Below are 25,241 nucleotides of genomic sequence, written 5' to 3' on the forward strand. Positions count from 1 at the left end.
TGTCCATTTTTCTAAAAAAATCAAAGACTTGTTGTACATTATTACCGAAGGCCTCTAGGGGGCAGCATCTCGGCTGTGTTAAGAGCTTTTGTTTGGTTTAGCCAGACTCTGTTGCGTCTGCTTTCCTCACCGCACCCATCAATGCAAATCCCTCTATTGTGTCAGGATTTGAAGGTCTTCTGTTCATGTCTGTTCAATAGGTGAAGCCAACTTTAACATACATCAAAAACAAGCTACCATTGGCTGACAGAACTCAGACAGAAATATGTTCAATAAGACGGAATGAAAACTCAAAAGAAAACGATAACTTTAGAAAATATTAAAAACTTGCTTTATTGTTATCTATTACCTTTGTACATTTAAAAGGGCAAATTTAATATGTCCACAAACTACACCAGGCAAGAAATTATGACCTCACAATTATAAATGACAAGACAAAAAAAATGCACCGACAGCTAATTTTCCATACCATCGAAAACAAGATATTAATGTAAAATAAATATAAAATGGAGTAAATTCTTTCCTAAATTATAATAAATGGTACACAGCTATTAAAAATAGCGTTTTGGCAAATCAAGTTACCTTTGGTCTGTGTGAAGATGAGATTCTTCATACTTACATTAACTTTCACACCATACACAAGGGCACAAAGAAACAGACAGTCTTGTATGTAGTGAGAATTTGGCTAACATTTATGTCAGTAATGGTAAATTAATCCCAAATTAAGTGCAAATTCTGCCAATCTTGCTTGCTAAAATCACTCATGAATGCCTGTTATGGCTGAAACAGGTGTTCCACATTTGTTCGCTTTTAAATGTCTACTCACTTGAACAGAGTTTGTGAGAAAACTGCACAGTCTAACCTATTCTAACCAGTCAACTTAAAAAAAAAAAAAAAAGACATTTTCATACAATTTCAATTTTATGAATGACTGACTTCTGCGGTAGGGGACAGTGGATCTCAACACCCCCCTACCTACTGAAGTGGGAACAACAGCATAGAGCGGCGGGTGGTGTCCGTCCCCTCGAAGTGGCTTGGGGGGGGGCTGGTGTGCTTGGCAGATACACACCACACACCCCCGGCCCTCACATACTATTTAGCTCCATTAGAGTCTGGTCCAGCATCTGCCGCATGTTGAGGTTCTCTTCTTTAGAAAGGGACAGTTTCTCTGTTAGGATACCAGATAAAAAATTAACAATGGCTGTAAAAGGCACCCGGCCCAGACTCTCAGTCTGCACCACTCAATGTATGACACGCATCCATGGGGAAACCACGGTATTTGATAAGTGCTGGTCTGGAGACTGATATTTCAGATCATGCAAGTCACTCTGCCTTGTACATAACATAATCTGACATTAATACAGGGCAAAAAGCATTTTTAATCACATGACTGCCCACTTGTTACCTGTGCAACTCTTCAGTGAAGTCAGGGAAATTTATACAGATTTTTTAAGTCTTTACTTTAGGCCTCAGTTCATAAGCAAAAATGTGATTCTTTTCGAGCTGTTAGAGGGGCGGCGCTGGGCAGTGCATGAGCAGGTCGAGGAAAGAGAAAGAGGCCAGAGAGTTAGAGTTGGAGGAGGATATAGAAATGAAGGCCCTCAGATGGTTACGGTGGTTAACAGTAATATGGGGTCCACCTTCTGCTCTGGGATGGCAGAATCACTGAGGTGGCCTGACAGAAGCTTGACCAGGGAAGGGCCAAATTAGCCAATCTAAACATACAGCTGCATTACACTACTGAGCTAACCAATCAGAAGCCACTGCAGTGTCATGAATTCCTTACATGAAAATACTAAAGGTTCGTTATGTGGATTTCATTTGTCCTGATGATATGTGTACAGACACACAGACACGTACACACACATATTCACCTCATTGTGGGGACTGTCCATTCATTTCTATGGGGAAAAACCCTAATCGCAACAATGACGACCTTAACCCCTATCCAGCCCTAACCTTAGCCATAAGTATCCAAACAAATTACAAGTGTTTTGGCAATTTTTTGTTTTATCACTTCCATCACAGATTTATATAAAACTGAGTTTCCCCTTCCGGTCCCCACAACATTTAAATAACAGGGTCTTATCACAAATGTCCCCACAGTGTAATACATACATGACCCACACAAACCCACCCAGCCACACACAGACACAGCCCTTTACACAGAGCTAGTAAATGGATGGAAGGAATCCAAAGCCTCATATACAATAAATCTCTACACACAAAGGCTTGGACACTCCTCTGCAGCTAATCAAATATTACACAGTATGGACTTCTGAGTGAGCTTTAAGGAGAATTAAGTGTACAACACTACAACACCTTCACTCTCACCGTCTCTCACTCTCTCTAACACACACACACACACACACACACACACGATGAACACTGATTACTCTATGTTCAACTGACTGTGTGTGTGACAGAAACAAACCTGACACATTCTGCATACCATGAGCCCATAATTGTGGTTTCCCAAAACCAAAACATGCGTCAAATGTGCAATTCTTCTTCATCTCAAAGAAACTGACTCATAACCATGTTAAACTGGCTCTTCACAGAGGAGACTAATGTCAAGGCCTCAATAACATACTGTAGCTTTTAAGGTCCTCACTGTTGATGTCCTGCATGAACCCTAAATCCCTTTAAACTAGAATTAAACTAAAAAAAGTAAAAAAAAAAAAAAAGCCTGAATGTATCCATCAGATACAAACTCCTTCAGAAGATTCCAAAACGGACCCAGGTCCAAGCAACCCAGAGCAGGCAGACAGTCTAGGACAGGGGTGCCCAACTCCAGTCCTGGAGGGCCAGAGCCCTGCACATTTTTGGGTTTCCCCTCATTTTCAACTCCTTGTGCTAATTACCACACAGTTCTTGAGCTGAATAATTTATGGTGGAACAGGGAAAGAACTAAGCCACACAGGGCTCCGGCCCCCCAGGACTGGAGCTGAGCACCCCTGGTCTAGGAGCAGAGTTAGCATGAGGCTAGCTTGGGCCGTTCTATACAACCTTTAAAATGAAAATGACCAATGAGCTGAATGATACAGGCTCCTTTTATTAAAGCCACTGAACAATAAATTAAGGGACATAGAAACGAAAAAGAAAAGACAAGACAGGAAATAAAGAGGTATAGCTTACATAGATGGAAGTTTATTTTTACATAAAGCAAAAATGAATCAAAGGTTCTGTACAAGAGATGGGAGAGAGACGGCTGGTGGGCGGCTTCCGAGAGGGAAGGGGGGGGGAGGGCAAAGGCAAAGACAGAAGGGATTGGGTGCAGGAGCAGAGGGAACAGAGCGCCACCTGTCAGCCGGCCGGAGATGTCTGGGCGACGCAAAGTAAACAATTTATCTGTGCGGGAGAGAAGAAGCGAAACTTGAAGGTGGGGAGGGACTCAAGACGGGGGGGGGGGGGGGGGGGATGTTGGAGGGTAAAAGTGTCAAAACCACTAGAACCCAGGGTCAGTGACACTCGGTATTAGGGGCGATGGTTTGACATGAAGGGGGTGCTAATCAAACTGCATTCTCTCTAGTCTGAGGACAAGGCCTGTTAGGAGTTCCTAATGATCTACACCACAAACGGCATTCCTGCGTCCACTGCAGGTGACTGTTAGAGGGTGTAAAAAGTTTGGCACACGACACATGGGAAACATGGAGAAGTGTAACAGATTGTGGTTTACAATTATACACTTCAAACAACACACTGCATGCGTTGTTTAAGAACTAAGTACTCCAAACACATTTCAGTAGATTACAGAAACCGCAGGCTGGATATGAGGAGAGCCACTCGCATAAGATCCGCTGGTCAGTATCTTACGCATCTGTTGTGTGGGTTCTGGTATTTAAACCATGGTTTGTTCCCACAGCCGAGCAACAGACAGCTCACTCTGTGGCTCGGCTGATAAGACAACAGGGCTCCAGCACAGCCGAGAGGCCGGCCTCCATAATTCACAGCAGACCAGTCAAACATCCAGTCGTAATAATATGCTACAGAATTATGGGCCACTGGCTGCCAGAGACACAACAGCAAACTCAGGGGAGGTGGACAGGCATGGGGGGGGGGATGCAGGGGAGATGGACGAGGAGGTGGGCAATTACATGGATGTCATATCGTTGAGGGCGTGGTCCAGCTCTTCGCTGATGGCCTTGTACTTCAGTTTCTGGGCATACAGCTCATCTACGCGGGAGTGGGGTGGGGGATTGGTGGATTCGGGGGGCGGGGGGATGGGGATACGTCAGGAGGGATGGGTGTGCAAACGAAGAGGAGTGGTCCACCCAAACGACAGGTCACAGTGAGAGACGGACAGAAAATGGGAGAGGAAAGAAGTTAACGGAGGAAAAACTGAAGAGCGCATGAATGGGTTTAAACAGTGAAGAAACAGGATGGGGTTGGAGGTTCAAAATAAACAGCATGCAGACTGATGCTGCAGATGTTAAGGACCCCCAAAGGCGGCAAGTCACGCTGCGGCCACATGGTCAACCACCAGCAGTGCAGCAGGCACCTCCCATCCGCAGGGCAACACTGCACCTTCGGGCTCAAATCACCAGATTCCTGTATTCAACCTGCTGTAACTATGATTCCCTATTTCAACGCAGGAAAGGTATCTATTGCGTCACTTCTTTTGAGCAAAGGCAACAGAATTCAATTTGTGGGTTTCTACTTAAGAGAGAGATGGAGAGAACAGCGATCGAATTCTCATAAAGCAAAAAATAACAGATAAAGATAAAAGATGAGGTAGCACAGGCTAAGCAGCAGCTGGTAAGTTGTTTCTCAAACCATCCTCTGTCTAACTGGTCCTGGCCATTTATTTGGAATGAGGAGAGATCCATACCTTCCAGGTCATCAATGGTCTTCTCAAGCTTGGCTACTGATCTCTCAGCAAACTCAGCACGAGTCTCAGCCTGTCGGAGGAAGCAGGACCTCAGAGTCATTTGGTTGTCCACTGAAAGGGCCACCACCCCCCCATGACTCTCCACGGCTGCCGATGTGAACTCACCTCCTTCAGCTTGTCGGTGAGGACCTTGATCTCCTCCTCATATTTGTCCTCTTTCTGTGAGTACTGTGGATGGACGGGGAACAACAGGTTAGCCAAGACACTGCAGAGATAGAATTGCCTGGAGGATTTGAAACAGAACCTGTTTCAGAGCTGATCCTCAGAGACCCCCACACAGTCCATGTTTATGCTCCCAGAGCAAAAATCTGGACTGTCTGGCTGGGAGGGAGCAAAAACGTGGATTGTCTTGGGGTCCCCAAGGACTGGGCTGGGAAACACTAACCTAGAACACCAAACAACATCAACCTTGGGCCCTCATTCCCATATAAAAAGTAGGTGCTGTTAACTGTACCTAAACAGGACACAGAAGAACAATGGCTGGGACATGCTGGTTCCTTACTAAGCATGTGATATTCATCACCGTGGCTGAGCAAGCATGTGAACTGTGAGCTCCAGCACAGGACAGAGGCCTACCTTCTCAGCCTGGGCCTCCAGTGACTTCATGTTGTTGGTCACAGTTTTCAACTCTTCCTCAAGTTCAGAACATTTTCTGACGTTTTAGGTGAAGACAGGGTGCGGAGGTGAAGGCGGGGTGGGGCAGGGTGGAGTGTAGAGGAAGTGTGGGGAGTTGGGTAGAAAACAGGAAGATGGCAGAGACAGCGACAGGAAGTAGAAAAACACAATAAAAATCCAGAGAACAGGAGAAGGGAACCCAAAGAATCACAAAATGTTGTGCTGTGTAGAAGCAGGATTTCTAGAAAGGTCTAGGCTAGCACTGAAAGGAACAAAGCACCACTTAGAATAACAAAAAATAAAATTCACAAGAAGAGTGGTTTCAAGAGTAAAGCAGCAGAGACTAAAGAAGGGACAGGTTAATGGTGTAAAAGGTTAGTTTATATACCTGAGCTTCAGCAGCCATTAATGATTTAAAGCTTTGTTCCAAAACTCTCAGTTGCTCCTCTGCTTTTCGTACCTGTCTGTTAGTGGGTGTGAGGAAAGCAAGGCCATTCAGATCACGGGAGTCATGCGGCATGGTTTGCACATGCAATGCTGACACAGGAGAATGGCGACATCTAAGCGACTCTGGGTTACATGGGCGAAGGTGTCATGCAGACTAACACAGTGTGTTGAACTTCACAGCACTGCTCTTCGTTTATTTAGCAGAGGCTTTTATCCAAAGCGACACAGGGTCAGCCGGTCCTTGGAGCCACTGGCGTTAGAGGCCTTGCTCAAGAGCCCAGCAGTGACATCACTCTGCCAATCAGGGGTTTCGAACCTATGACATTCTGATCTTATTCACAGAGCCCTAACCAGCGGAGCCACCCAACCCCCGTCTTCATTCTTAGTCTTACAGGGATGCAGTATGCATGGGTATTCACCCTAACTAAGCAGTTACACTAATTCAGCTCCTCCTGTTTATCACTGAATATGCAACCATCAGGCAGGTGCAGGACAGGGACCCGGTGCTGAATTAAAGAGCTTACCCCTCATTCAGCTCAGCACGTTCCTCAGCACGCTCCAGATCTCCCTCAATGATCACCAGCTTACGGGCCACCTGCAGACATAACGGCACAGCAGAGTCACCCACCAAGCAGCTTGACAGACGGGTACCAAAGCCGACGGGCACATTCAGGAACTCGCCTCCTCATATTTGCGGTCAGCCTCCTCAGCAATGTGCTTGGCCTCCTTCAGCTGGATCTCCTGCAGCTCCAGCTTCTCCTCATCCTTGGTGGCTCTGTTCTCAATGACCTTCATGCCTCTGCCAGAAGACAGCGTTGCGTTAGTGTTACCGTGCGCCAACACTTCGCGCGGCTCATTCAGAACTAACTCTACTGCAGTTCAGCAAAAATAAACCGGCCTCTGAAGATCAGACTGTTGATTGCACTAATTTTTCTACTTCAACAAAAACAGAATGAAAGTCACATAAGCAGGAATAACTTGTCACAGGCAGTGTACAATGAGGAGGTGACTACACCCAAGGGCTGAGAGGCACAGAGGGATGTTTATGGAAGAAACAAAGGAGACAGAACTCCGCTCTATGCTGCTGTCTCACCCTTTACTCTCCGCTTGTTTCTCCCACAACAATCCCCGCTTGTGTCTGTAAACAGTGGCGCTACTCTATATCAGCAGGTTTTAGCGGAAATGATTTTGCAAACCCCAATAAGAGCATATGAAGCCACTTAACCTATAATAAATAGGAAGCAGCAAAAATACTCAGTCGATGGTATATAAATATTTTAAAAGGGCAATTATCTCTTCTCTGACACCCCAGAGAGGGATGCACTTTTTGCCCCCCCCCCCACACACACACCTCTCGCTCTCATCAGCAGCCTTCTCTGCCTCCTCCAGCTTCTGCAGGGCGGTGGCCAGACGCTCCTGGGCACGATCCAACTCCTCCTCAACCAGCTGGATGCGTCTGTTCAGGGAGGCTACATCAGCCTCAGCCTATGGGGAACGCAGCAGAGCACCAGCGAAATGGTGAGACAGACACAGAAACCAGAACCACACACAACAAAATGACACTAAAGCAGTGGAACCACGCACACACACACACACACTTCTGCTGATTAACTGGAATCTGCACAGGTGTCTGTTCAGTTCCTGTGTTGTGTGAAGGCTGCACTGCAGTGTTAGGGCCTAGAGATTTCAGCACTAAATATGAGGGTTACATATAAACATACCAGCTTGCATTTGTTCAAAGGAGTTTGGCTAAGAGGAAACAGAAAAGTCAAGGTTGACAACTTTGGTCAGCTAACTTAGGTGAGACAAGTCTGCACAGGCATTAACACGCAGGCAGTTTTATTACCTTGTAAATAGTCTCTAGTATTTGCCAACGACCCCAACGCTTTTGATGTAGCTAATTTTAGGTTTATAATGTAATACTATAGATTTGCCGTAAGATTTCTTGTGTGAGTCTGAAAGCCTGAGTGTCTCGCCAGATGCGTGAGAGTTGGCAGCCCTGAAAGGTTTAAGGTATTACTCCTGTCAATAGGCCCATCAAGCCGATTAATTCACTACCAAATGCGAGGTGAAGAAATTACTTCAAATGCCAAAAAAGGGATTTCTATTATACACTAGGTGAAGTGCAGTGAGCGCTTCCTAATAAGTGAATGGATAGGTTTAAAGCAAATTAACCTTAAAATGCAGATTCATGAATTACTGCCTAAACTAAAAATCTAGGCCCACCTGGTTGTTTCCTCTACCAACAGAGAAGGATAAATGCAAAACAACAGACATAACTCGGTGCTGGCGGTGGTTCGCAAAGCCAAGCCGGCGTCGAGTCCGCCGCGTCAGCCCTACGCAGCCGGCGCGGTTCACGCCACCGACACACCAAACTGCCCTTTATTCCCATTTCTGACCCTTTCCTTAGCGCCAGGCTAAGTTCGCCCACATCAACTGCCCGCTGCTGTAGTTTTAACATACTACATTCGTATTTGTTAGTTTTTTTTTATTTCATAAGATGTTAACCTTGTTGAAACGTTGAACTGCGACTCCTGCTTATGGGATTAATTAGATTACAGAAAGGTGTACATCATAAATTTAGACAAATCCCCGTAAAGTCATAGCATGTTAGCGTTTATAAACAGGGGGACTTTGAAAAGTAACTAAATTACCCTAAATACACACGCCTTTTTATACGCATATACAAGAATGCCCAGGAGTTTAATATTTTGACTTTAAATGAGTGAATATTGTTATATTAATGACCAGAGAACATTCTGTGACCCACAGTACCCAAATGATCTTATTCACGATTGTTTAGTCAATTTAAATAAAAATTTCGACGCAGTTTCAAAGTTCTAATTTTTTACTAGTATGTTAATAGCACAATTTCATGGATTGTTAGGGAAAACATAATCGCAAATAATATGCCAGTTCGTTTACTGATCTAACACGTAAAGGACACAGAACTACACACGGACTTTACACTAATAATTACACCAAACGCAGCACCACTTAACTCCGTTATTAATGATATGTTATTGTTTTTAAGAACTACAACCCTATCAACATCACTTTAACAAAATAATTCTAACAAAATAAATCTCACTGTTGAGCCCTAAAACAACACAATACTCCCACACCTTACCCGCAGGTTCGTTCAAACACGGGTATGTGAAATCGCATACTTATTTTAAAACTTTTTCATTTTTTCATGGCTTACTGCTTCTCTGGTTTTTATCTCCAAACTCAGCTCTTTCTGCAGTTTCTGGGCTTTCTCTTCAGCACTATCTGCATGCTCTTGCAAAGACTTTATTTTCCTTTTCACGGCTTCCAGCGAGCCTGCCATTATTTGTCGGCCTCTTTAAAAAAACACCAACAACCTTTACGCGATTTCCTACAAAAGACGTGCAATGACGCGCTGCCTATGCAAAAGCGACGGGCTGCACCGCACCAAGAGAGCTGTGGCAGCAACACCGGAAGTGTGCTTTCATACCCTGGGCTGGCGCCGTCAAATGGCAAATTACTTTACAGAGGGGCACTTTGTGCGGACTTTCTGTCCGAATTGAAGGAGATGACAAACCGTTCACGACCTCAGATGAAAATCTGTACTTCTGTAATAATAAGGACATCAATCTACGTTCCAAAAGAAGCAGTATAAGTGTATTCATTTATATGGTACGCCCCCTGCTGATGTAATTTGGTAAATGCGCCTTGATCACGTTGACGCTGCTTGGTCACTTTTGGACAACCTACAGATTGAAAATAACAATTAAAACAGTCAACAATATAGAATATACACATTTCTCCGTAGTTGATTTATTTGTTATATTTCATTGTCCGTAAATTTTATCGTATGTAAATCACTGAACGAATAGGCCTAGTTAATTTGAAATAAGTGATTAGAAAAACATGGTACTCAATGCGTAATACAGCAGAAGCTTGCACTAGTGCACCGTTCAGAGCAGCCCCTGCCTTGTGCTTCCTGGGACAGACTCTATAGGCTCGCCACCACCCTGTACTGGATAAGAGCTTGAAAAATGGATGGACGTAACGCTCCAAATGTTAGAAATAATTTTAATAGTTCTAGTATTTAACCAGTCAAGAATTATATTTCTTTTTATATTCTACAAATAAAATAGCTTGCAGGGGATTAATAATTCGGTACTCAGCTCGCATAAAACTTCTGAAAATTGGAACATAAATCCATCTGAGTAGCCTATTTCTGTTATTGTACCGTTGCAGCTTAAGAGCTAAAGACAATGTGGCATTATGATTTCTGTTTTTTTTGGGCAACTTAGTTCCTGTATTTCATTCTGAGCAAAGACAGCTGCGGATCCTATTTCGAAACCTATTAGCATATTCAAATCTATACTCTTCCTTTTTATTCTGCAGGCATTTGGACCCCGTTTTCTAGATGAATATGAACCATGAATATGAATGTGGAATGTTCCACACAAAATTAAGAATGAGAAAAATATGCGTGTGTGCAAGAGGTTGTTTTCACTTTATACAGTCACTGCTGGGCCCTTGGTCAAAGGGTTAACAGCTGTATAGTATATACAGTATAGTATATAGTATAGTATAGTATATCTGTAATAAAAACATTAGTAAATTCAACTTTTCATTAGTTAAACACGATAGTAAACACGATGTGATATTCACAAACTAAATGAAGTTATTTAAAGTTAAGTATGTTTTATTATATAATGCAAGGCCAGTTTAAGTAAGTATTAGTTAATAATCGTCCTTATTAGATGTGGGCATACGGAGTAAGTCAAGTTCCTTTACTTAAGTTGCTTTACCATATAAAGCACGGGGCTAAATTTAACTGTCCGTTCGCTCCCAACATAGAGACTGCAGATCTTGCAAGTTTATGTTTCCTACATAAATGCCTGTTAGGTTTTTTTCTGAGGTGTGTAAGGTTACTTCAGAATGTTTTAAAAGCCTAGCCATCAATACCCTTCGTCGACAGAAACAACGCATGATTTAGAAGGATATTTCAGATTTGAGTACAAAAACGTAAATAAATGAATGACTTCACCATCCCCGGGCAACAGAATGCATGGATGTGAGAAAGTATGTCAGACTGCAGTGGTAATAATTAGTGGTAATTACAGATTAATAGGGAATATTTTTTACATCCAACATTTTGCAAGAAAACTGAATGTAGAACATAGGTAGTCTACTTCATCCCTATCATTAAGATGTAACTAATAAATACTTGAAAATAAAAATGCAATATGCATGTATTTAGTATTCATATGAATAACAGTAGACGTTCCAGTTTTAATATTTCACGTTTTTAGTGGGGAAAGACGGGATGCATTGCAGGAGTGGTGACGTTACAACTGTCCTCCCCGCTACTTACATCAGTGGCTTTCTTCTCAGCCAGTTCCAGTTTCTCCTGGGCGTCTTTAAGGGCCTCGGAGTACTTGTCCAGTTCATCCTCAGTTGACTTCAGCTTCTTCTGCAGAGCTGCCAGATCATCCTCGAGCTGTGTAGCGGTTCATGCCGCCGTGGGCACGCGCGAAACCATGGAGCGTGCACGCGCAGAATCAGCGCGGTGCGCGCAGACGGAGACAATAGACAGAAAGAAAGAGCACAAGTTAGGAGAAGCTACCACAGCTAAAGATATACCTTGCTGGCAGCGCCCAGCTTTTCTTCAGTAGCAGAACCCCCCCTTATTAACTTTATTAACAAGTAAATTAACAAATATAATTTGTTTCAAAAAGCCTGGCCACGTTAATAATGCAATTTATAACTTGGCAATTTCATACACCATATTTATTATAGATTATATAATATACTGTACACATTGATGTAGCTTATATACTGGCATTATAGCATGCATTATGGCATGCATTATGAATGAGCAATTAGTCACTTGAGTTTATTTTCTTGTAGTGTCCACAAAGTTTGCAATAAAATATTCCAAACGTGTGAGGAAAAAATTCAAGATCTTTTATGTCCCTTATTTTGTACGTTCTTCTGAGGAATTGCTATTAATCCGTAAGGGAGAGACGATCCATTATGTTTTTCTATTGGTTTATTCGATTTCTCTATTTTAAAAATAAATGCCGACCTGTTTGCTCCTCTCCTCAGCTGCTTTCTTGTCTCCCTCAGCCTGCTCTGCTCTGTCCAAGGCATTCTCCTTGTCCAGTTTGAGCATCTGCATCTTCTTCTTGATGGCATCCATGGCTGCTTATAGTTTGTCTACCAACAAAACCCCCAAAAGAAACTGCGGAGAAGTGGTTGCTCGGAGGGCAGCTTCGAGCGTCTGTGCCGGACTGAGCGCCTAGCTGGAGTGGAAGCTTTTTCTCACTGTACCCTGTCAAATATGTACTTTCGCAGGGGGGCGACTGGATTCTTTTGGACATCCAATACTTTTTTGGAAAGAGCTTCTGCTGGTCCCTTCCCCTTGCCCTGTCTTTTTTATGGATCTGTTAGACGATTCGCTGTTCCCAGACATTTGACCGTTAATATGGCTATATATGGGATTTGATGGGCAAAGAAGCTACCCCGAGCAAGACGTCTGTGCCTATTTCTAACACTGTACATATTAAACCGTGGCGTTTAGGAGACACGGGAAGAGAAATACATAGAAAATTTCCCTGAAATGTAAAACAAACATTTAATTACTCGAGAAAATGTCCGACTTTCATATTTCGATGCCTTTCTTCTATTAAAATTTTTGATAAAAATGTCCAAATTTTATTATATTTAGTCCATTTTTATTATTACACCAGTTTCAGTAATACACCCAATATTTTTGCAATGTAGATTGATTGAGATCTAATGCTAAAAAAAACGGGAGCAGATCAGACTGAACCGAACGTGAATGTCACGGCAGACAGTAAGCAGGATGGGCTATAAGCAGTTAATATATCCCTGCTAACGTGACTGCCTCCACGTAACGCCGCCTCAGCTTAGGTAAACTGTCCCGTCAGTGATACAGTGGTGATGAAGGAAGAATGGCGTTAGCGAAGCCTCTGATGCATTGTTCACAATCTGAACAACACCAGATACACATGCACTCCGGCGATAGTGTATTTCATGACTTCCCAGGCAGCTCCCTAAGTGCTGCTGAGTTCTGTCAAATGGTCCTCGACGGGACAGGCGAGGTACTCGGACGTTTCCAGCAGCCCATTTTACTTATGTGGCACAGCTGTCAAGCCTGATTAAAGCATACGGTGAAGGCATGGGTAATCCGGCCCTCTTGGGTTTAACACTTAATACCAATACTCAATATCTAAATGGCGCAAGGCATCTGATATAACAATATCAGTGGATCCGATCGGTTGCAACTTTTTGCTCCTCAGGGTTCATGTATAATCACTATCATATATAATCACTGATCTTTTTCCTTCCGTGGTATATGCGATAAGTTAATTTTCAGTATAACCTATTTCGACGACGTGAAATGACAATGATTTTTTTTGCGACTTAGTACATAAGTTATGATTGTTTCTACGTGTTGAAATAACTATGCGCGCGATCAAGCGAATGACAGTAAGTGTCAATCGTGTCTTTTCTAAAGGGAAGCGGTGCCAGAAGCTGGCTTATGTCTGTGCCCTGCTGCTTCGGCTCTTGTCCTCCTCGTTCTTCTTAAGTTCCTTCAGGCAGTATTTTTAGTAACGCCTTCACCCCCTCGACGCACCTGCCTTGGTCTGTAAATTTCTTTTAGAATACCACACCATGTGGCTGGGGTCAACCCTTATGAAGTACACCCCTAAAATTAAACTACCTCTCAAACTTTATCTATCGATCTATCTATGCCTATATTTAAAAAATATTTATTATCGTCATTGTCAATCCTGTTATTTAAGCAGAATTATATTGAACCCATCTGAAAATTTCCTTTTTCACAAGGCTGTGTTTTTAACCTAAATAAACATTGCCATTTCAGACACTATCTTGTAATCTGTACGTACTGTAACAGGCATGCGTGCTACGTCACACGCAGAATTTTAACTGATTGTAAGCATGTGCTTATTAAGAGGCACAATCAAAAGATATGCTTTGCATTGTGGCGTTTTACATTTATATAAAAGAAGGGCGTTTCCGTCTTGCAGGTAATGTTGTGAGATTAGAGAGAGAGAGAGAGAGAGATCAGATGCTGCTAGTGTACAGTATTACACCTCCTGAATGTCATACGTTACTGAGTCCCCCCCCCCATAAATGAGATCAGCCTGGAGAGTCAGTGGGACGTATCACCTATGTGAGCTGGACGTTGATCTCTGGCAGCTGCTGGGAGGTGGATTCGGGACACATGGCAGCGAAGACAGAAAGGAGGAGCCCAGCCCTGTTAGCGCGATGCTACCCTGACTATTCGCGATCAGTAATCAGGGCTATTAGGCTAAAACAAGGACTCATCGACATTTAACAGCCTGACTGGACTGATGATAGATGCTACTGAAGAAAGAAGTGAATGGCTGGTTTAACCACACGCTCAGCTGGAAAAAAACAGGATTCATTTTCTTCTGGTACTTAAAAAATAATAAATTGATTATATTTAATAACCATGTATTAGATAAATGGTTCTGGAAAATGGATAAAAACATTTTTTGGAGCTAGCTGAATGCTATAGTATTCAAATCTCATCCCCAGTTACCAAAATTGTTTTAATTGCAGGGCAAGGCTTGTTCCGTAGCGCCATTAATCTCTCATGAGAATAGCTAGCTGTGAAAGTGACCACGGAGTGGGATTTTGTTTTTTGGAACCTGAAAACCACCGAAAGTCACGTAGTTTGGAAGCCAACCTAGCAATCATTCTTCAGACTTTCACCAGGCTGAGAATGGATCAGAATAATCTGCTTTCCTTAAAACATTCACAGACCATCGCAGAATTATTACAATGCATACCAGACCGTATAAGAATGACACATAAGGGCAAACAATTTAACAAACTCAGAGAGAGAGAGAGAGAATCAAGAGATTTATGAAGTTTATGGATTTTAAAAAAGTGAACATTATTCTAAACTCCTGAAAATATTTCTGGTCTGTCTAGCAGACTCAGAAGGTGTCTGCGGTTCCTTAGTTGGTTCGGGGTGGTATGCCAAGAATGAAAACAGCGGCTATAACTGAGCTCTGCTGTACGGTTTTGTGGAGCACTGAGGAACAAATGGGTACAGACTCAGCAAATAAGACTTTTAAAACAAAACGTTACAACAGTCATTGCAAGACAAACACCATCAAGTAACTGATGTGGCAGTTTCATGACAAATGCTAAATTATTGAGTAGAGGTGAGACCGGGCAAAAAAACCGAACCGGTGTTTTAACATTATTGAAAAGGATAAATTAGGTTGGTAGAAAGATAAGGTTAAAGGAAGAGTCCAACAGCGCTTCCTCTCTTTGCAGGCTTACTTCTTTTAGGTTTATGAAGTAATTTGGTCATTTGCAGGCCGGCAGAGCGGAATGGCGGCTTCAGCATGTAGCATGCAGGCCTTTCTGCCGCCTCCGCCTTCCAGTGCGGTTACTGCTACAGTCATGTCAGCTGTTTTTACAGCTGCAGCTTCACTCAACGCATTTTTGCTTCCCTGCCAGGGAAATTAAGAAAACCATCAGTTGAATATCCAGAGATGTGTAATTATAAGCTGAATTGAAATAGAAGAATGCTATGTACAGCTCATAATTATATGCTTCTGCGCTACAAGAGAGTGGAGAGATTTTCAAAAAATTTCTCATATGCTTTGAGAAAAATGAAGCAATATTCTGAATCCCAACTCAATAAAATGTTTCTATTCTTCACAAAAGACATAGAGATTGCAAATGATACATTCCCATCATATGGACAGAGATGTACACGACAAACACGCTTTACTGGTAGGACAAATACTCATTGTAATTCAGTTTAACTCATTGTAATACTAGAATCTCTGAAAAGAAAGAAAAAATATTTTATTGTTGAGAAATAACCTGAAATGGATCTTAATGTTGTCAGATGTGACACAATCCTTCCTGGTGCTTGAAAACATACTGGAGATTATCTGCAGTCTGCACAACATCCCTGCTCACATCACCACAGCCTGCTCACTGTGGTCACTGCAAGGAGAAGAGCACAGGCTCCTGAAATACTCACAGTAATTGAGTGAAGACTTTTTGCAGTGGCTGTTAAACCCAAACTTTGGCTGTCACCCACATTGCAAATGAAAATGACTGACCTTTCTTCGGGGGGGACAAGCTCTCTGCACTCGTCAGGCCAGCTTTTGTCAAATGCCAGTCCGGTGGCATGCCTTGCGTTTACAGAGCTCACAAGAGCTCAGACCAGAATCTCTACAATCCCAACCCTCCCAAATGACAGGTCCATCAAAACAGTATTGTGTGACCACTCCTTGGTGATGTCCAGTTTACATGCAACACTCAAAATGAGTCAACTGATTTCAATATTATTTTCATCCCCGTCCAGCGACATGAGGTTACAATTATGGACATATTTAGAATGGCCTGTTCTCTTAGGAAAAAACAAGACCAGAAAAATAGGGAACGTAATATAAAGATCAAAGCACATAATTACACGATCTTAGTATTTTTGGTGCAAGTTAACTTCGGGTTCTGGTTTGTTGACCCTGGTCCACCAGAGGCCTTGATCTTCTCTAGCCATGGATTCCCGTGCGTAGCGTCAGTCCACAGGTCCACCACAGCCTTCCAAGGAGGGACACTGGCCGTGTGCTTATATTTTGCAGAGTAGCTATGTAGTTTAGAAGATAGGATACAATCAAAGTCTCACACAATGCTTTGAAATGCTATTCAACTGCTATGCAAAATGCACATGGACAAAGATCTTATTTATTCACAGTGTAAACATTTAATAATAACCTCTTCTTACTGCTTCCAGAAAACAAAGGAAAGGCTACAGAGAAGGAGACTTACATTAGGAAGTCTGGTTAGCATAGATCGTTTACAGCTGGTTATTCCACCCAGGCTGTATTTCACTCATTTAATATGCAGGACAGGATTGTTTCGGGTGACTCAGAACAACACAGTGATTCACCATAATCCTGCACATGTATTCAGAGGTCTAATGTTATGTGTTATGGTTCCTTGGATGTATTTTGACTGAACTAGTTTTACCTGCTCATGTCCCAGGAAAAGGGAGCTGCATCTGCATTGATTTGGGCTTAGTTTTATTTACTGAAACAGGAGGATATGGAAATGTGTAGCAAGCATGAACCAGGGAGCGCCGAGCACACCTGACCATCTTCTACCCGCTGATCCTGGTCAGGGGGGCCTGGAGCCTATCCCAGGCAGCAGCGGGAACGAGGCAAGGGATTGGGTGCCAGTCCATCGCAGAACACACAAATGGGCAATTTAGAGACTCCAGTTCGCCTGATGATTAGTTTCCGGGTTAAAGGACGAAATTGGAGATCCGATTGCATAATGCACAGTGGGGGGAAATATTCATAGACCGTTGCAGGGCACACATGCATACTCATATAGCATGAGAGACCGGGAATGAGAGCACCCAGAGGGAACGCGCACGACATGGAGCGCATGCAATCTCCATACACACAGAACAGGGGCAAGGTGCAGACCTCCAGTACTGCGGATGTGAGGAAAGTGTGACACCTACTGAACACTGATGCTACCACCCAGACCAAAGGTCTTAGCTAAAATCATCTGATAGGACACAATGAAACTATGTGAAACAGGTTCAGAGATTCAAGCTTGTGAAAAGGGTCATCCTGAAAAACTGTTCACAGAAAAGTCCACAGAAAAATAAGGTGGTACATAATTAATACCACTAGCAGTATTATTAGATATACTCGAAATAGCACTGGTGCCTCAGTCCTCCAGGGATGGGTGTGAAACCTGCCAGATGTGTGCAGGAGGGAGTTTCCTCCTGCTCTCCAAAGACGCATTTGGGCTAACTGGGTCTCTGTGCACATCTGTACTCCTACTAGACCAGGGTTTCTCAACCCAGTCCTCGGGGGCCACCAGACGCTCCACATTTTTGCTCTCTCCCAATTCAGCTGGATAAAACACACAAAAACTGCAAGGTATTTTGTAAAATATGGGACTATCTTCTTATACTTGGGCCGCAATTAAATGAAAATTGCTGCATTGCATATTCGATAAATAAATGAGGGCTGTGTGTCATTAATTAATTAATTAACCTTTATAGTCCCTCATGGGGAAATTATTTTTATGCCTCCATCAACTTGCTCTTTGTAGAACAAACTGTCTGTGAAGGGCAGCCACCTGTTGGGGCACACAGGGAGCTGGGGGTTAAGGGCCTTGCTCAAGGACCCGCAGACATGCTGAGGCTGGGATTGAACCAGGGACCTTGTGATTACAAGCACTGAGCCACACGCTGCCCCTTATGCCAAAACAATTCCAAATAAGCTCAAAATAAGGGCATCCATTGTGCTTTTCTTCATATTTTAACACCGTCGCACAATGATGATGAAAGCATGCTGACGCAATGTGAGCGCAGACCATTCAGGGAGTGGGGGGGCGTGGTGTTATCGTGCTCAGGCATTGGTATAAGGCAACCGGGCCAAGTGTAAGTATGGCCGAATTGCTCTTGTGTGTGCTCTGAGCGGGACTGGGACTGTGTCCAGGGTAAGTAACTTGATGGTGGATATAGTGCTTGAGTACTTTATTACGCTTTCACTGCAGTTTGTGACAGGAAATGATGGAGGAAGAGAAGCTGAATGTATCTGTCCCGTCATACCCCGGTAGGCTCTTTCAGGATGGGTTCACTGGGTAGACAGTTTGAGGACACGAGGATATAAGATATGAAGCATGCAGACACTCTGTGCAGCCTGTAAGCCACTTTAGCAAGGCCTTCTGGATCGTTCTGTGACTCCTGGCCTGGCATCCTTCCTCTACTTCCTGGTCTGGAGAGCAGCAGGAGAGACTGAGACGGTCACCTCACAGCTCAGCCTGTGCCAGGTCCAGAGCAGCGCCGGCATGGACGGCTGACCGCCCCGGGGACGTGCCTCGCCTCGCCTCGCTCCCCGTCCAATGGCTTGGGGTCCACTTTCTGCCCACGTAGAGTGTGTATATATATAGAGCTCGGAGTGCGGTGGAGACCCCGTGGTGTGAGAAGGCAGCGCCATGCACGGGCATGTTGAGCCATTGAATCCCAAGGTCCGCTCACCTGGCTATGTGGAACAGGTCTCTGCACGGCCGCTCCCTGTGGGCCTGCCTCTGAGGTCCAGCTGCGGGGAGGCAGTTCTCCACTGCTCAGCGGAGGCAGGAAAGCTACACCAATCTCCAGCCAGGTTAATCCACCATGTTCATGAAGAACCAAAAATAAACAGCACCAGCTACAGACTAACATCCCCCCCCCGTCACAAAACATGGGCTCACCCACATAATGAATTAAGGCGAAGCGGATGGTAACACGATAGTGCTGGAACTCGGCCTGCTCTCTCATAGCGTTCCGCACAGAGACTTAGCGGGCAGGCTGCGAATTCCACTTGTAATGTACAAATGTCAGTGGACAGGCTAAGCTAATTTTCAGCTCAACGTTTTGCTTTTTCTAAAAAGCCCCCCCCCCACCAGGCAGCAGGTGTGTGCACTGAGGCTCCTGTTTCAGGTCCGGCGGCGGGGTATAGAGAATCCACGATGGTGCCATATGCTGCCATATTACTTGTGCGACTTAGCCGCTAATGGAAGCTAATAGGGCCTCCCCCCGTTAGCACCCAGGTAGCATACCAGTCGTACGGAGGAGGAGTCTCGTTCTGGGGGGGCATGGCTGGGCTGATCACAACACCTTATACGGCAGAAGTCTCTGGGGCTGGATAGAGCTTCATGCTAACTCTGAGGGTGCAGTGCCTGGCTACAGTACATGGGGGCCCGCAGACGCCACAGTCAGTAAAACTTCACACACAATCAGCGTGTCGGTATTAAACACCACCAAACCAAACTTTCTCCAAAGACAGCTGTGATACTGGGTGGCTGCCATCAGTTTTGCGAGTCTTTGTGAATTAAAAGGCGCACGAGACGATTCCAGTGAAGCACAGGGAGAAGCCAAGGGGAGTCTTCTTTGAAATACATGGCGCGTAGGATGATGTCGGCTGCTGCCAGGCCGGTGCGCCTCACATTTCCGCACCAGACAGACGCAGGCGGGTTTTCCCCCTCGGAATGCAGCCATCATGTCCAGGCCGTGCGGAAACCGTCAGGATACCATCACAACGGAGTGAGCATAAAGCACGCGGGCGCTTTGTTCTTCTCGTCCACCCAGGCGCTGCGGTCCCGTTCCTCTGAAACGCTCGGCGGGAGGACTGGCGGTAAACGAGCTCTCACAAATCATTCCTGATGTCCTTCGATCCCCATGAAAATGTAGAAGGCAAATTCCTTCAGCATGAAGCACTGGCCTTAATAGGTGAGGACTACTGTATTCTCGCATACCGTGAGAAAAGGGTGGGTGAAGAGGGAGCACAGACCATTCTTTCAGAGCCCACTGCCCATGCGATGCATCAGATAAGATTCCTTACCACCATCCAAGCCCTCTTTCATGCATGGAATTTTCTTCATGTTCTGATTCAGGAGTCCCCATGAGGACATCTTATCGGGAGATAAGATAACACCCTGGTTCTGAGCGTGTTGCCTAGCTACCGGCTTTCTGTTTTTCCACATAATTTAAAGAAGTTATTTTATAAACGTGACCTGTCTTAAAGACAAACATTAAGACGACCTACAGTTGCCTCGCAGCAGTGTCTGTAACTGAATAACTGACCCATTTGGGTTGTTCTATGTACAATCTCATGAAGATTGAGTGACACAGAGAATATGACTGACCTGCTCAGCAAGGCTGTGACATAGAAGTGAGGGGCAGAGAGTCCTTGGAGTAATTGGGGTTAAGGGTCAAGCTCAAGGGCCCAATGGTGATACCACTCTGCTGATCAGGGGATCTGAACCAACAGCCTGCTGATCAGACAGGGTCCTAAGCTGGAGAGCCGCACCATCTTGCTTAGCCCTGCCAGATCACTTAGAGTGGGGTTCCCCAATTTCAGTCCTCGAGGGCCAGAATCCAACACAGTTCAAAAACATCTAATAAACCTGGGGGGCGGGGAGGTTAACAAACCAGGATTTTTTTTTTAGCCAGATAACTTAAGCCGAATGTAAGGATTGTCCAGTAGGGATGTCATTTATCTCTCTTTGTACTGGACAGTTTCCAGGTTTGGCTTAAGTTATCCAGTTAACTGGGAAATTCTGCTTTGTGGAACACCCCCCTGGCAATTAACTGATTAAGATTTGTTTGTTTCTGTGTTGAATTCTGGTCCTCTGACAAAAGAATTGGGGAAACCTGATGTAGAGCAATACCTTAATTACCACCAGAAGGAGCACACATATGCTGATGATTTCAAAGCCATTTTTTCTGTTTATTTATGTTATTATTTAACAGATGCTTTTGTCCAAAGTGACAGACAAGTGAGGGTCAGAGAGCAGGGTCTTTACTCCTTACCCAAAGGTCCAACAGTGAAACAAACCTTGTCAGTTCCCTCCATTACTCACTTCACTTATCGTTACCTCTTTATATCCGTGGACTATTTAAATGGTTTTTGTTAACAATCACTCAGAACCAACAGAAACACATCCAGTAAAACTAAAGACTACAAAGGTCCATAGGGGCTGAAACAATATACTTTCTCAAAATACATTTAACAAATTGTTTCTCTCCGAAGGAAACTATAGACTGTGCAATGTGATGGACATTCATGAGCTTTATAAACCCTACATTGTTTTTGTCACACTGTATGTAGATCTTCACCAATACTTGACCTTCTTCTGGCCCTGAACACTACAAGGTTCTGTTATTCCCCGGATACGCAGCTTTCCTGCATGGCCATATGAGGCCCAGCCTTTACTGAGCGACTCCCGCAGGTGAAGCCCAGAGGCCTGCCTTCACACCTACCCAGTGAGGCCTCGCCATTCCACTGGAAGCCTGCCAGCACCACCAGTCACATTCTGCTGCAAAGCCCATTTACTCTGGCATTCATAAAGCCATCATCGCTCATAAGGGGGAGAAATCGGAAAATGTTTACCAAGTCAAACCCCCTCCCCCTTCACCCCCCCTGCCTACATTGGTGGGGAAACCTGTTGCCCAGGAACAGCAGGGCATTTCAGTAAAAAAACAAGCTTTTTTTTTCTAGCAAAAAGCACACATTGGGCTTCCATTGTGGCATCTGGTGGGGGGTGTGGGTGTCATGTTACCCAGCAGACAGGTCAGTCCCCACCCCCTCCCTGGCCCACTGTCCCGTTAGGCTGCCACTTCAGAGGCGGCTGAGGGCTTTCCCGTGGAGAGCTTGGCTCGTCGCTGAGGAGAATCCGTGAGGAACAAAGGGGGTGTGGTGGAGCAGGACCCCCCTCAGCCCCACCTCTTCTCTGCTTTTACAGCTGTCCAAAATTAGCCTGGGTTTGAGCTCCGGCCCGTGGCCCGATATAGCCTGGGCTTCAGTGCTGACTCAGGCATAGCCTCACAGACCACGCCAGTGCTGGAGTGACACTCGGGTGAGATGGAAGCCCATTATTCAAGATGGAAGCCCATTATCCAAGATGGAAGCCCATTATCCACTGCTATCTGAGGAGATCAGTGTGGTACTTCACTGCATTGTTCACGGGGAACTTTCTTTTGACCCCAAACACAGTATCTCATCATAGCAGTGAATTGAGAGAAGACACACTTTACCGATGATGTCAGAGAAAACCTAAGGACAACTCTTTCAGCTCCAGGGAGGAATCCTCTATTTTAAACCGAATAATTAACCTAAATCATGTATCACCATCTGTCTTCCATTCACTATTAACAGATTATCACATTGTTTATTACATATTCATATGTACTATTACTTCATCTTAGAATTATGTGCATTTTTTGGGTTCATTCTGCTTTTATGAATCATTAAAATATCGGAAATGCCCATTTTCTTTCACCTTAACAGATTTCACTGTGGAGGAATGTTTCTCCTTATTGTCACCTAGGATATTCCTATTCAAGTTTTCAACAAATCAGGTCACAATGACTTTTAATTTGGAAAACAGGTGCACAGTCTGTTTCCTGTTTCAACGTGCCCCCTTCCCTCAGGAAATTGTCAATTTATATGGACCTTCTTATTTCATGCACCAGGCCATAAAATTGGTGATAATTTCTTGGGGCTCTGTGGCTGCCCAGGCTTTTAATTACTCTACGTTCATTAAGATTCTCAATCCTATATAAATATAAATGTCTGCTCTGGTATCTACGTTTACTGTTCCCATTCATCTACAACCTTTTACATGGTTGTGAGGAGGCTAGTAATCCTATTGTAATATATGTACTGTTCTTACTAAACTGAGAGCTCAGGGAGATGCTTAGCATCGCTATATTTACTGCTGGTATTGTTGGAAGACAGGCTTATATAACCATGACAGGTCTACATAATCCTGCAGGTATGGCAGAGCACGGCAATTTCTGAAGGGTGTGGTCACAATACCATGAGTCAGGGCCTCACCCCTCGCAGCCTAACGGAGAACTGCTGGCAGGTGCAGTGACGGGGGACATTAGTGCGACAAAGAGTGAGTGAGTCAGCCCTCAAAGGCTGAGCTAGCGGAAAGCAATGTCTCATTAAAAACCTTGGTTTCTGTCTGGGAAAGGCCGCCATTATTTCAACTTAGGAGAGAGACCACAGAAAAGGCAAAGACAATCAGAGGAATTCCCACAATTCCCAAGACAAACAACCGAACCAACAAAAAAACAAACAAACAAAAACATTCCGCACTAAGCAACACATTTCGAAGTTCCTGCACTTCCATTCTAAAAGCTACCCCAGAAAATAATTAATCACACCGCTGTGAGTCCAACACCTCAGTTAGCTGTCCCAGTCTGGATTCATTTGTGAGTTTGTTCTTTTTTTACAAGATTCCTGTACCCTCACAAGGCCGAAAATTGGTTTGTTTTTAAAGGGGCAGCAGGCTCGTGTGGTGACTCGGAGACTGCGCCTATACTGTACATACATCAGCGGCATAACGGAGGTTTCATACAGAACGCTGGTCTCTTTCAGTGGGGAGAATGTGCGAAACATGCTTTGTGAAAACCGTTTCTGCCCTGCGATGGTGGTGGACGACATTCCAGCGATGTAAGGGAGAAAGGGCTTTGTGTTTATGTTGGCGAATGCAGGAAGCCCGAATGTTTCCTGAACACATTCTGATGAACCGCGTCTCTGTAAGCCTCCGGCACATATGCAACATATCCGTCTCAGCCTGTCGGCTCGGCACGCTGGATTGCAGCTTCCGCAGAATATTTCAGCCATACGTTGCTCCCCCTGGAGTGAAACTGGGAGGCAGAGTCCTACCAGTAATATGGCCTCTGGGTTTGGACCCACACCAAAATGGTTTAGCTGATCATTTTTCAGTAATATATGAAATGACTCAACATAAAAATATTTAGGAAAGCACATTCTCACATTAGGAATACGTTTAAGATGGTGAGATTAATTAAGATGGCGTTAGGCTTCATAGCCAATTATATTTTTGTGGACATTACAAAACAGGATAAGAACTGACTCATGTTTTCAAGAAACCTTTGAAGATGAATGCATGGACGTGAATATACAGATTTTCCCTTACAAGGCTGAAAATGCAGGGGAGACGGAAAAAGAGGTATTGGAATTCTTCCCAGGCCTCATCAAGAAAGTCTGGCAAAACAGAAATAAATGAAGGAGAATTCATCCACGTAGACTCTAAATGGTCCACAAGTTTCGGATGGCTTGGTTTAGGGGCTGTCAATCGAAGAAGGGAGAATAGAGATGAAAAGATGGATTATTATGGGCAGCTTTGTTTAAGCTAACCAGTTAGCTTGCAGGTATAAGTAGAAGCCTATGGACTTACATTAGTATGGCTGGGTTAGGTTTAGGGTTAGTTTGGCAAATGGCTAAGGACAGAAATGTAACACTATGCTGTGACTTTACATTGAAAAGGTGGATTTACCACCAGACTGATGTATAAAGATCTCCCACAGCCTCCTATTTGTACATGTGACAACATCAACTCACAGGAACTCGAGGAGAGAGCACTGTTTTGAGTCTTTACAAGACTGAATGGATTAAACTGGGTTCAGGTCTGGAATTCAGGAAAATGTGAAGCCATTCAGCCATTCATCTCACATTCTTAGAAAGTTCAACCGCAGTGCAGCATTTAACAATGTCCTGAGAGTCACTGGGATTAGATAGGGCACATCCCTGGCATACTGCTGCTGTTGTTAGGGTTCTTACATGAGGAATGTGCAAAATGTCTGAAATATGCCCTGACTATACAAATACACTTTCTTCCAACCCACAATGTATTAATGTTATGTATTCGTAAGGAAACACCACAA

General features: G+C 44.2%; 1 protein-coding gene and 1 long non-coding RNA gene across 5 annotated transcripts; one reads left to right on the forward strand and one right to left on the reverse strand.

The window, feature by feature from the left end:
• Positions 1-308: 308 nt before the first annotated feature.
• tpm1 (tropomyosin 1 (alpha)) lies at positions 309-12,263 on the reverse strand. Of its 4 annotated transcripts, XM_023811250.2 has the most exons (10): positions 12,021-12,263; positions 11,307-11,432; positions 7,305-7,438; positions 6,635-6,752; positions 6,478-6,548; positions 5,468-5,543; positions 4,997-5,059; positions 4,832-4,901; positions 4,098-4,176; positions 3,121-3,351 (listed from the first exon to the last, which is right to left on the reverse strand). In XM_023811250.2, the coding sequence occupies exons 1-10, from the start codon at positions 12,132-12,134 to the stop codon at positions 3,348-3,350; spliced, it is 855 nt and encodes a 284-aa protein (XP_023667018.1). In that variant the 5' UTR covers positions 12,135-12,263; the 3' UTR covers positions 3,121-3,347. The 4 variants fall into 4 exon arrangements, with proteins under 4 accessions (XP_023667020.1, XP_023667022.1, XP_023667018.1 ...); XM_023811252.2 differs by lacking the exons at positions 3,121-3,351; positions 4,098-4,176 and adding an exon at positions 309-1,168; XM_023811253.2 differs by lacking the exons at positions 11,307-11,432; positions 12,021-12,263 and adding an exon at positions 9,159-9,301.
• A 6,150-nt stretch (positions 12,264-18,413) lies between these two features.
• Positions 18,414-22,748, forward strand: LOC140578212 (uncharacterized). Its single transcript, XR_011982302.1, has 3 exons — positions 18,414-18,499; positions 20,130-20,270; positions 21,652-22,748. It is a non-coding gene; the product is annotated as an uncharacterized lncRNA (long non-coding RNA).
• Positions 22,749-25,241: the final 2,493 nt, after the last annotated feature.

This window comes from Paramormyrops kingsleyae, chromosome 13, assembly GCF_048594095.1.
Source record: "Paramormyrops kingsleyae isolate MSU_618 chromosome 13, PKINGS_0.4, whole genome shotgun sequence".
Lineage (NCBI taxonomy): Eukaryota > Metazoa > Chordata > Actinopteri > Osteoglossiformes > Mormyridae > Paramormyrops > Paramormyrops kingsleyae.